This window comes from Quercus lobata, chromosome 6, assembly GCF_001633185.2.
Source record: "Quercus lobata isolate SW786 chromosome 6, ValleyOak3.0 Primary Assembly, whole genome shotgun sequence".
Lineage (NCBI taxonomy): Eukaryota > Viridiplantae > Streptophyta > Magnoliopsida > Fagales > Fagaceae > Quercus > Quercus lobata.
The window spans coordinates 48,201,901-48,216,004 of NC_044909.1; the positions used below are offsets into that span (position 1 = coordinate 48,201,901).

Here is a 14,104-nt window from a genome sequence, read left to right on the forward strand (position 1 = left end):
CCGACTCGAGCCGTATCGGGCGAAATCGTCGAAACGGTCGATTCAGGCCGAAATTCAAAAAAAAAAAAAAAAAAAGGGTGCAAAACACACCGTTTGAACTTAATAACAAATCCTAAAGGGCCTAAACTCTCTCACACATTCTCACTTCATTCAAACTTCAACTCTCTCTCATTCGTCTCTCTGTGTTGTGTGGTTGTGTGCTCTACTCTCTGCCTCTTTGTCTTTGAGACATTTAGCCACTGAGTCACGCCTAAACTCTCACTCTCACACTCACACAATCTCACTCTCAACTCACTCACAACCTTACTGACCCACTCTCAATCTCAAGTCTCAACTCTCAAGCTTGACCCGAACATCATGGAATGTTTTAGTTTCAATCTTGTGGGTTGTATTTAATTTATGAAGATCATGTTTTATTTATTATCTATTATTGCACTTAAATTTGGTATATGTTTATATAATGTGAAAAAGTATGCTTAACAATATATTAAAAATATAAATAATAATTTTTTTAATAATTTTTTAATCGCTGAGTCCTGCACCTGCACCCACACCCGCACTCGAGTCCCGAAATGCACCTGTGCTTCATAGGTTTTAACTATGTCCAAAACTCCAAATCAAAGCAAAGCCAAACTATCCAACAGACCCAATCAGAGAGCTCTCATTTCTCACCAAATCACAACAAATTAAAAAACCATTCTTTGAAAACCACACCTCTTCGATGCCAATCCAATAGCAATGGCGGGTCAGCGACATTGACCAAAAAGAATAAAAACAAGCAAAGGATGGGCACCAATGATGCTGCTATAATCTCATTGAAGTGGTGTCTGGTGAAGCCTTTCAGTTGATATGGGTATTTGCACGGTAAAGTAAAAGGGGGAAAAAAATTACAAGTTAAACTCAATAAACATATTTGGGTGGAACGTGCGAGGCACGTGATGCTCCTTTGAGCAAAAAAATTAAGATAGAATTTTTATTTGAAAAAGAATAAAACCATATACTTAAACCTCTATTTTCAACCGCTATGGATTCTAATCTAATATTTTATTATCTTATTTTGACATATAAAAAACTTACACCTCAATAGTTGAGAAAATTATTATGATAACAACAAAATGTCACGACATTTTCGCAATACAATACATTTATTTTTAGTTTTGTTAGATCTCAGCCTGATATTTTATTATTATATTTTATTTTAGTTTGACCCATAAAAAATTAATACATGTGTCACAACATTTTCACAATATCTCTATGTTTACATTGTATTTACAATGTAAATTTATATTGTAGATACACAAAAATTAGCAAATGCTATCATATTTTTTTTTTTTTTTGCAAATATGTATAATATTTTCCATTTTTTGTGTGTGTCTACATTCTACAATGTAAGCTTATATTTTAAGTAAAAAATTAACATATAAAAATTATTAAAAAAAAACAAAACAAAAACAAGCTTAAACCAAACTGGCATACTTGAAGAAAAAAGAATGAAAAGAAAATGAGCTGCTCACCAATTCTCCTTATTTTAAGACTTTTAAATAATAAGTGTTATGTTGATAACATTTCTGCAATACTTTTATAACAAATTTTTAGTGGTAAATTATTAATGATTTTAATTTGAACTCATCACTAAAATTAATTTTTCCTCACTAATAATGGTTAATAATAACTTGCCACTTAAAATTTATTGTGAAAATATTGTGACCATAACATTTTTTTTAATATTAAAAAATTTTCTTTCTTATTCAAACTCACAATTTTTGCTTATTGCAAAAGACAAAAAAGGTTGAACAAACCAAAATTACTGTAGATAGAGCATTGGCTCTTAGTAGACAAGTAACGTAGCATATTTTTATTTAAAATATGATGCTACTTTTTCAAACATTACCAAGAGGGTATTTAGCTAGCCTGTCACTACAACTGAAAAAAGATAAAAGAAAAAAGAAAAGAAAAGGTCTACAATATTATTTTAGTCCGAACAGGAATATCACATGCAGTGTGATTAATCTAGATTGATAATTTGATTAGGCCCATAGATTCATTTTTATCTAGTTATTGTTCAAGGTTTTTGAATAAAACAAAAATCCTTTAAGTGAGCAAATAATATTTAATTTTTCACATGTTCATTAAAGAACTAGTGGTTTGTAATTATTTTTTTTAAAGGTTGTTTTGCGCAAACATGAAATTGGCGTGGTGAAAAAAAAAAAATTATCAAATTTATTTTTCTCCCTAGGAAAGTTGTAATTTACCTTTTAATTTTTTTAAAAAGAAAACAAAATTAGGGGTGTCAATGTTTGACCCAACCCGCGAACACGACACGAACCCAATACGGGTTTTTTCGAGTTAGGGTTGGGCCTTAATGAGTTTGGGTCATAAATGGGTCAACCCGAAAGCGACACGATAAGAAACGTGTCATAAGTGGATCAACCCGTGTAACTTGCAATAGACACGTTTGACACGCCAATTTATTTGTGTCAACCCGAAATGATCCACTTAACACAACTCGTTTAATTCGTATAACAAATAAATATTTATTTTATTTTAGATTTGTCAAATACCTTTTATATCCAACATATATTTTAAATTTAAAAAACAAAATGAGTAATTATAAAAATTTACAAGGGATATAATTAGAAATTGAAACTTTCAGACCCTAGAATTACTAATACATTTTTTTTTTTTTGGCATAGAACTTGCACAAATAAAATTGTATAAGCTTGTGGAAGATGTTATGAATTTTGACATCAATAAAGAATCTATGGATGATAATCGTGGTCATAGACAGAATTAGTCTACTGTTTGTTCAAATTTTTTCAATATTGATACTTAGCATTTGGCGAGTTCCAAGGATATTATATTTTTGTTGAACTATGTTATTTTATTTTTGTTAAACTTTGTTATTTTGAATTTGGGTTGAAGTGTATGCACTTCTTTTGGAGTGTAAAAAACTTATTTCTAGATGAATGTTATATTTTTGTTAAACTATATTATTTTGAATGTGAGTTGAAAACTTAAGGTGTATGCACTGCTTTTTGGGATGTAAAAAAAAAAAATATTTCTAGATGAATGTTATATTTAATATTATGCAGGTTGAAATGGGTTATGTTACATTCGTGTCAACCTAACACGACTCGTTTATTAAGCGTGTCAAATGGGTTGGGTTGGGTCAACCCGCCTTATTAACAGGTCGGGTTAGGGTTGAAAGATCATGACACGATTATTAAATGGGTTGGGTTAGGGTTGAGTCATTTAGTCGAATACTCCTACCTCGACACGACATGAACCCGACACGCTAACCCGAATTGACACCCCTAAACAAAATGTACCATTTTTAATTTCCCCTTTTAATTTAAACGGTAGCAAATGTACCATTTTTTTTTTTTTTGGACAAAGTTTGGGAACAATTTTTTCCCCCCTAATATTTTTGGTCTCTCTCATTTGAGTTGTGTAAGCAAGGTTTGTATTAAGATATCAGACGAATAAAAAAGATTATGATCAAAGGTGTCGTGCCTTATCAATAGTCAAGTGGATATATATATATATATATATATATATATATATATATATATAATTGAAACCTTTGACTTTTTATTAACCTCTCCGGATCTTGCCACATTATTATTATTTTTTTAAAATAAAATTATTTTTATTTAGTCCAAACTTAATAAGGAGTGAAATTCTATCTTTCTAACAAGTCCAACTTAAACTTAAACTCATTATTACCATTTTTTTAAAATAAATTTTTTTTGGTCTCTCTCATTTGAGTTGTGTAAGCAATGTTTGTATTAAAATATCATACGAATAAAAGATTATGATCAAAGGTGTCATGCCTTATCAATAGTCAAGTGGATATATATATAACCGAAACCTTTGACTTTTTATTAACCTCTCCAGAGCTTGCAACATCATTATCATTTTTTTTAAAATAAAATTATTATTGTTTAGTCCGAACTTAATAAGGAGTGAAATTCTATCTTTCTAACAAGTTCAACTTAAATTTAAACTCATTATTATCATTTTTTTTAAAATAAAATTATTTTTGTTTAGTCCAAACTTAACAAGGAGTGAAATTATATTTCTCTAACAAGTTCAACTTAAACTCAAACTCAAAAGTTGATAATTTATCTCAAAATTTGCAAAGTTAATCATGAACACTATAAAAGTAGTGCAAAGTCCAATATTTTTTTTTTAAAAGCTGAGTAGAGGTATGAGCACTTTTTCTGTTATTTTCTTCTATTCTACTTTGTTGAAAAAAAAAAAAATTTATGGTTTTCATGTATTTTTTAAAAAGTATTTTTCATACGTGAACCACTAAACTCTCTTTAGCCGTTTTTTACAAGATAAAAAAGCTTGCAATAATTAAAATTTAAGGTTGTTGTTACTGCATATGTCTTTGCTTCACCTCAAAATATGAAAGTATGTTAATTTCCTGGGTAAAAAGCTTATATACGATATATTAAGAAAATGTATGATTTTCATTATTTCAACATGGGCTCCTGCTCAATATTTTTTAGCGTGGGCCACATGCTGATAAGGTTCATTTAAAGTTTAGACCCATTAAAATTAATTTAAAACTTATTGCTTTATGGGTTCGTGTATTTTTTTCTTTTTCTTATATTACTCTTTTGAATAGTCGTAAATTTTTTAAATTGTTTGAATAATTTATTCTTTAATTGTATATCTTTTTTTGCATTTTGAAAGTTTTAACATCTGAATTTGTGTAGTCACATATACATATATATATATATTTTATCTATAATTTGTAGGCTTTGAATCTTTTGATTCCTTTCAATAGTTATAGCCATGAATTATTCTTTTGAATGTAACCCATCTTTCTCTTATATTTCTCTATTGTTTAGTCATATATATTTTGTTCTCTTTCAATAATTTCTAAGCAGTCAATCATTTGATTCTTTAATATTTTTTGGTTTTTCAGAAGTTTTAATATTTGAATTTTGAGTTTTTTTTTTTTACAACATATTGCATGTTCAAATAATGGTTTATTCATCAAATTATAATATAAATTAAAGTCATACAAGAGTAAATCATGCAATAGTATAGTTTCTTAATTAATTTAAGATTTTATAAAATTATTTTAGTTTACCTCACAAATAGATAGGTTCATGTGCATAGCACGAGTTAGAGACTAGTTAAATATATTGTTAACAAGAATGATCTCATGATTTGAAGAAAAAACCGTACACAACCGCAATCAATTTATGTATGTAAATCAATAAGTATTTTTACTTTCAAAAAATGTGCATCGTCACTCATAATTGATCAATATTATATTTTTTTCTTTCTGTTTCTCTCACTGGTCCACCACTTTGTCCTCTTCTCTCTTCCTTTTTTTTTTTTCCTAAATAAAATAGTATTCTTTTCATTACTTATATATAAAAAAAAATATACGTATCAAACGCATAATTATATATATTTTTTGTTCATATTTTAAAATAAGTTATTTGAAACATGGTAACAAACACATTTTTTGTATTATGAACACTTTAAACATGTGTTTTCACATAATTTTGAACAGCAATACTTGAACACAACTACCAAACAGAACCTTACTGGTTAACAAATAACAATTCCCATTAAATATAACTCTAACCTGTTCATTCATTTTTTTTTTTTTTTTGGAGAATGTAACCTGTTCATTCATGGATTATATAAGTTGTATATAGTTTAAATGCACTAATCTCATATTCCATATATTCCATCTTATTCTTTGACCAGAGAAGAACACAAATCATTACATTTGAAAGTTGAAACTAAAACCGTTGGCTTTGCCATAGCCCACAGGTACTTCTACATTGTCTCCGCCCATAGGCCATAGCTGCTTGTAATTAATCGAACACAAATCATTACATTTGAAACTAAAACCTTTGGCTTTGCCATAGCTGCTTGTAATTATTTGGCTGTATTCGTGGGCGTGGTTGAGCTTGATTTGGATTGGGTGCAATGCTGGTGCAATGACCCCATCTCTATTCGCAAAATATTTTTACCATTTTTTCACTTTTTTTATTCAACGGTTGAGATTGTAAATTACTTTTTTTTTTTTTTTTTCAATTCTCAATCTCAACAATTGAAAGCTATTGCACTTGATCGATCTCAATTGTCGAGCATATCTTTCTTCTTCTTCTTCTTTTTTTTTTTTTTTTTTTTTTTTTTGAGTCCCAACAGTTGAGCACTTATTAGTTATTAGATGTCATGAACACCATTGTATTACTATAATACCATCCCCTTTTCATCATGGAAACTTCTAATATAATCTTGGCTAAAATGCAAAACTGACCATTTAACTTTCTTCAAATTTCATTTCAGTCCTCTAACTTTACTTTCGTTCATTTCAGTCCTCTTAGTTTCAGATTTATTCAATTAAGACATTTCCGTTAACTTTTGTTAAAAATTTTTGAAAAAAAAAAAATCTGGAAAATATTTTTCAATCATTAATTGAATTTTTTTAATTTAAAAAAATTGAAGAAAAATTTATAAAATTGAAAAATTAACCACAACATATAACAAAAGTTGATGGAAAAGCCTTAATTGAATAAACTTGAAAGTTAGAGGACTGAAATGAACAAAAACAAAGTTAGAGGACTAAAATGAAATTTGAAGAAAGTTAGAGAGTCAGTTTTGCATTTTATCCTATAATCTTTAGCTAAACAGATAAAGTAAAATATAACAACCTTCTGCAATTCTTTTTTGGATTAGGTTTCGTTTATATACAACAATATATATATATATATATATATATTTTTTTTTTTCATTGATTATACTATTGTTTACCTTGCTTGTATACATCATCTAATGGAGACCTTTTGTGGTATAACATTAAGCCCATGGGAACTTCCCACCCACTTGATCATCATTTCCTAATTAAATATTCAAAACCAATTTGAGTGTTTAGTTAACAGACAATCCACCAAATTCCACGTTCCAATCATGTCTTGATTGGAAATTTTTAACCACAAATACCTATCAAAAAAATTATCAACAATTTTTGAGGTTATACCTTGGGGTCTTATCAGATGAGAATGAGAATCAATCAGTCGTTTGGTACACCCCATAAATCATCACTAACAAATAATCTCAAGTCTCTTAAGTCTTTTACTTCTTAGACACTCTGGCCCCGCACCCACAAATAGCATCATCCGCACTTATCTGTAAAAGCATAGCACATGATTCTCGTGCATCCAACGGTTTTTATAAATAATCCGTACGGTCCAAAAACTTGCAAACGTGGCACACGTAAACGTGGTCCTTTCCACACTTCACCGACCGTTTCGTACAATTACAGTGCTCCACCTTGCCACACACAAAAGGTTTTTCTAATACTTTTGCCTACATATTCGATCACCTTTGTTTCTTTGTTCCACAGTACTGCCACTTTCAAAAGTTCACAACCTTCACAACCTTATAGCTTTTTTTACACTTACACTTACACACAGAGACTCAGAGAGTATTGTGTCATCAGTGATGGAGTACTTAGCATCTTCTCAGGAGGGACACGATAAGGAGAGCAACAACGAGCGGCTGGATATGATTCAGAACATGGATCCAACGGCGGGCACGAGCTTGTTGTCCCTTCCCATGGAGGCTTTTTTGAAAGCAGCGATCTCTCTTAAAGACCAGGTGAGTGATGACAGTCACGCGCTCGTTATTACGAACTCGGCTGATAAAAGTGTTCGAGTAAATTGAGGTTTTGGTGCTTCTTTAACAATTTTTTAGGTGGTGCAAATGACGTGGATAGGACAACATGGTATGGATTCGGGTATGGGTACGAGTATGGACCCGACGGTGTATACGGGTCTGCTTGGGACAGCTTTTACCTGCTTCCGCTCCTACGAGGCCACCGGTAGCCAGCAGGACTTGCTGTTGACCGCCGAGATTGTTGACACGTGTGCCGTCGTCGCACGTGCCTCCACTAGGTAATTTATGTGTATTTATTTTTCACTTTGTGGATCATATTTCTATATTTAGGAAAGTGTCAATCATTTTCGGTATTTATTATGGTAAGGTGTGTGTAAACTTCGTGGAAACCGACAGGTGTGTCAGGGAAAATTCTTTGCTGGTCTTGAAGTATGGAAAATTGTGTTCTTTCTTTACCACATAGTCTTTGCTACGAATTTAATGAATAGGCCTTACCATAAATACAAGAGAAGATAATATTATTTTCTATGCGTCGAGAGTAACTAATAATTACTCATATACGAGGCTTGGTTAATGTTGTCCAAGATTTTTTTCTGCACGAAAATGAGTATATATAGATGTGTGTGTCTTGATTTAGATTGCATATATGTGCAGGAACATCAATAACTCTAATTCAAAACAGGGTTTTATGTTCATTGCGGAGGATCCCAAATTTCAGTTTTTGAGGTTTGGAATAAAAAAATAAAAAATAAAACCTATTCACGAAAAAATCAAAGAAATATCTTAGACAAATTCAGGTGCTTCTCAATTCATTTTAATATTAGCAAAAATGTCGGTCTGCATGCTTGAGATATTTCAATTTAACTATACTAGAACGGTAAAGTTTAATGAGAAATTTTAACCATTTTTTTTTTTCAATTATTATCATAAAAAAATGTGTCTAGTATTACTATTCTTTTACACACATAAAAGTTAAAATCTAAAATGATATTTTCTTTTGGATTTTATGAACGAATGTCCGGATGGGATAATTTAGAATCAATGAGACAAAATAACCTTCGTTTCATGCATGAGATGCCATATTCCATTTAATGTGCGTTCTAAAAAGAATTATTCTGTCAATAGGCATATGATATGACAATTGATACTTAAGCGAAGTGCTCAAAGAATATTCTACTTATACAATTCTACTACCAATAAAACAAAATTAACCCGTGCAAGTGGCTCAAATGGTAGGCTATAGGCACTTGCATTCAAGTGTGAGAGTTTGAACTTGATCAACGGTTTTGGAACATTTCCAAAATATCATGTTTGATGCTGCAATATCCCTAGGGAGTAATGCTAATATTTGAAGGGTTTAGTTAGCGGATGCCTTTAGGACATTTGTTAATGAATTATTTGGGGAAAATTTTAATGGGAAATATAAAAATTATTTAAAAAATCAATTGTATTTTTTTTTTCTTTTTCTATAAAAAATTTTAAAAAATATTTTTTAAATGAATGCCCTAAAGCGTCGGTTAACGAAATTCATATTTGAAGGGCAAAAGAGATTTTAGTCGACAGTAAAGATATTTACTATTTGTCAATTGTCTTTATAATTGGGCATTATATGATATTTGCTATTTGTTGATTGTCTTTATAATTGAGCATTATATTATAATTGGGCATATATGATGATCTTGTCTTTTGGTCTTTATAATTTAGCATTATATGACTATCTTGTCTTTTGGTAAAGGGCAAGGATTTGCTGTTGTAGCAAGTCCTGCATAATGAGAGAGAGAGAGTAACCGGACAAGTATCATTTTAACATATTGCCACATTCACCTTTATGCAGGACTTACTCCAACCAAAGTTACAGCAAATCCTTGCCCTAAAAAATGGATGTGCATAATATTAAAAGATAACAAGTCTGATACAACGTAGCTCAGCTTTGTCAAAAGCTAATAAATTTTCCACCTGGGGCGGTGGTTCATTGAATGATAAAAAAGGATAGCTAGAACTGGTTCCACTGATTTGCATTGCAGAACAAGATTTTTCTTTGTGTGGGGTAAATATATATATTTTTTGTTGTTGATATCAATGGACAGGCACGTGACATTTTTGTGTGGAAGAGGTGGAGTTTACGCTCTTGGTGCTGTGGCCGCTAACTACCGAGGGGACCATCAAAGACGTGACCTGTTTTTAAGTCTCTTTCTTGAGGTATCAACAAATCTTCAACCTTCTTCTCTAACAAACAAAGTCATTGATGTATTGAAAATCTTTTTTCCCCATCACATGGCATTTCATATCTTGGTTTACCAAGAATTACAAATCTTGGAAAATATCTGTTTGGGGCCATTAATGATTCATTGTCACGTTTTTTTCTATAGTACTGCCAAACATAGCGTGTACTACCATAATTATCAGGACTAAAACACATATTTTCATATCTTGTTTTAATAGTAGAAAAAGGTTCAACATGTCTTGGAAATTAAATTGTCGTTTGGACCTATATAGGTTGTCACGAATCCTTGTCCTATTACATTCTCTTCTTCCACGTATAGCTAAGTACCTCCAAATATATCTTGGTTTATCGGTCGCATATCTCTTAGTATATTTATTTGCCCAAAAAATAAAGGTTTTCTAGTAGAAAAAAGTGAATAAAAATCTTTTGTTTCATTTTTAATATTCCACTGCTGTATGTCATATTTCATTTATCCAATTGTTGTGTTTTACATTATGTTTCACCCATCACAATTTTTCATGTATTAAATTTTATTTTATTTTCATTTTAAACTTTAGTTATTTTACAAGGAAAGAAAACAAAATGTGTGGCAAATTGTGCTTAAAGGAACAAAAAGTAAAATACAAAAAGTGGAATAGCCTAGATACACTATCACAATATATTCTAAAATAAGAGATTTATTCATACTATGATTGATGATTTGAAATAAACTAATGAAATTGATAGCACCTTTACTTTCAAGTGGAATTTATTCCTTGGTTCTTTGAATGTGGACCTGCAACTTATCTTTTATTGTTTATGGAGGTAGGTAGTATTCGAATCCCTTTAGGTGTGGACAAAACCAAAGCCCATGTGGAGATTATCTTGCAGTGAACCCATTCAAAAAAAAACTTTTGAATAGTAAAAGATAGCCACAGTGCACTGTTCAGCTATTGTTAAGCATGACAAATCTTGGGTCTCACCCATGAAAATGGTGTCATTTAGCCTAAGGGCCATTCAGGCAATATTGGAAATTCATGTTATGCTTAGTAGATACATACTTACCACTTGAACCAACAGAATAGCATGGCAGGGAACTTATATGCCCCAAAATTTAGGCTCAGATTGCAGGTATTGTGAGATATCTTTAGCTGTTGGGAAACTGAATTATTTGTAATAACACTTTGGTTGCTAGAAATCTAGTCTAGGCACATGATGTTTATACTTTAGTAATGCTATACAAATGGAAATCTTTTACAGAATCCTGGGTTAGTGAGGATCACAAAAAATGCTTGTTATAACTATGGAGATTTTAATTCAAAGACACACCACAAAACAAAAACTATAGAGATTTTGATGCTAGTTTGTTGAAATTTGGGGTTTGTGGAAGTACATTTTCACAACCAAAGGGGAAAAGAAAAAAAACATGGACACAAGACTACGATATGTTTAATGTGGTTAGGCTAACTTCTTGCCCTCAAAAAAAAAAAAATTATAATCACATTAATAACTACCACAAAAGAAACTCACAATCTTATAAATAATACTAATAACCTTCCCAAACACAAACTAACCCAAATTTCAATACACACATAACAAACTCTCAACACTAATTTACAAACTTAACACTCTCATGGTCCCAAAAATCCAATATATCTAGTGGTGTTCTTTTACTAAAAGTAAAAATAAAAACCCAATTCTCAACTCTCTTATGCGTGTATTATTCACCTCAAAATAACTATCAAACCATTTTTCAAAGAATTTCATTCATGTTCTGTTAAAAGTCTTCTCCACTCCCTGTATAGAAGGACTTTTAGGCCAAAACTGCTAAACTCTTTATAATGTACTACAAGTTTACTTGTTCATTGGTGCACAAGGATTACGATATTAAGAGTGATAAGTTCTTTAAGCAAATCTTTATTTTGACTTAAATTTCATCAAGCAAATCTTCTTCTTCTTCTTCTTCTTCCATTTCTTTTCTTGGCAATAACTCCACCTTAACAAAGTAAGCTTTCATTCTCGAACAAAATGATAATTGTTCCATAATCAAATAAAAATTATTCACGCATCTATCTCAAACCAATTTCATACCTACAACAAACATCACCTTTAAACTAAGATCAACCTTGGACTTTCTGTAACATTAGAGGTCTGATACTAGTTTGTTGTGACAATAAAAGTTTTGGTTCCAATTTGTTGGAATTTGAGACTTGCGAAAATGCATTTATACAAATTAGAAATAAAAACATTCCCACAAAACAAGTCAACTCTAACAAACAAGAATCATAATGGATATTTCATTAATTGTAAGATATTTGCTTAATTGTTATGAGGCAGTTAATGTCATGTCCACGAAAAGCAACAAGCATGTCTAAAAATTGTCTGCTTAATCATGTACAGGTAGCACAAGAGAGAGCTCTCCCTATTGGACCTGAAGAGGGTGGTTTTGGAATGTCATATGATCTTCTTTATGGGCGAGCCGGATTTTTATGGGCTGCTTTGTTCCTAAACAATCATCTTGGAGAGGAAACAGTACCTAGTAATCTTCTCATGCCTGTTGTTGATGCTGTGTTAGCTGGGGGCAGGGCAGGGGCATCCGATAACACAGCCTGCCCATTAATGTACAGATGGCATGGAACGAGGTACTGGGGCGCAGCCAATGGCCTAGCCGGAATCTTGCAAGTGCTACTTCACTTCCCTCTCTCCAATGAAGATGCTGAGGATGTTAAAGGGACTTTGAGGTACATGATGAGTAAGAGGTTCCCTCATAGTGGAAATTACCCTTCAAGTGAAGGAAACCCAAGGGACAAGTTGGTGCAATGGTCTCATGGTGCAACCGGCATGGCCCTTACCTTGTGCAAGGCATCCAAGGTTAGTAAAGCTCAGAACAATTGCATTGTGTAATCAGTGGATGGTAACACTTACAGAAATATTTGACATATATGCAAATGTATGGAGACATAAACAGTATTACCATTATAATTATTTTTCCAATGATGCAAATGTTCTGTTTCTTTTAGTCCCATTTCAAAAATAAATGAGTCCATTGACAACTTGTGATAAATTTCAGTTATCCCAAAAACTTAAGTTATTAGGAAATATTGAATTTTATCATTTAATTGTAATTCTGAAACTCCTCCTCACGTGTGGGTTTAATACGTTACTTTAATACTATGATAAATTACTAAGTATCTTAAAATCATAAGCTATTAAAAAATTGTAAAATTTAATTACTTAACTATTATTCTAACAATTTTTTTCTGTCTTTTAATCAGGTGTTTGTAGGAGATAGAGAATTCCGTGATGCTGCAATAGAAGCAGGAGAAGTGGTATGGAAAAATGGATTGGTGAAGAAGGTGGGACTTGCAGATGGTGTGGCTGGGAATGCCTATGCATTCCTGTCCCTCTATCGTCTCACGGGAGAGAGTATATATGAAGAAAGAGCAAAGGCATTTGCAAGCTTCTTGTATCATAATGCAATGAACCTTGTGACAGACGGGCATGCTAGTGGGGCTGCCCATGCCTCCTCTCTTTTCCAAGGACTCGCTGGAACTGCTTGCCTCTGGTTTGATTTGCTTGCTCCTGAAAAATCTAGGTTCCCAGGATATGAACTGTAGGTGAAAATGAGGAGAGTCAAAACCAAATTCTCCTTATGAGTTTCGAAGTATGACCCTAACACACATTTATAAATGCGTATGATTTGCAAAATGCTCTAATGTGATGATGAGAAATTATTCCGCATATACATGAGGTATAACGATAAGTCTTCTTCCCTTTTATATAGAGGTGAGTCTTATGTATGAGTTTATAGATGGTACACATCCTTATGTGAGAGGAATTTCAATGTGAGTACAAGGTTAATTAGGATGTCCATGAATTGGATGATCTTGCAATGTATATTATTGAGTTAGGCCTTAATTTATAATCTTGTATATTATCTCAACTTGTGAGAAAGAGTCCTTATATTAAGGATTAAATTACTATTTTGTTTCCTAATTTTTGTTCTACATGTCAATTAAGTGATTAACATTTTAAATGTGTCAATTTAGGCCCTAACATTTTGATGTTATGTCAAAATAGTTCTTGTCATAAAATCATGGATGGAATATACAGATGTGGTTAGTGGTCAAAATAAATTTTTTTTTTAAATGTCTTTTTTTTAATGTCAGCTTGGGTTTGGGTTTTGTGTGGAAGAATATTTTTGAGGAAAAAAAAAAACTCTAAACTTCATCTAAACTCACATAC

At 31.6% G+C, this 14,104-nt stretch overlaps 1 protein-coding gene across 1 annotated transcript; it reads left to right on the forward strand.

The window, feature by feature from the left end:
- Positions 1-7,190: 7,190 nt before the first annotated feature.
- LOC115994753 (lanC-like protein GCL1) lies at positions 7,191-13,895 on the forward strand. Its single transcript, XM_031118994.1, has 5 exons — positions 7,191-7,638; positions 7,735-7,934; positions 9,744-9,855; positions 12,260-12,730; positions 13,135-13,895. Exons 1-5 carry the CDS (start codon positions 7,483-7,485, stop codon positions 13,474-13,476), a joined length of 1,281 nt encoding a protein of 426 aa, XP_030974854.1. The 5' UTR covers positions 7,191-7,482; the 3' UTR covers positions 13,477-13,895.
- The last annotated feature ends 209 nt before the right edge of the window (positions 13,896-14,104 follow it).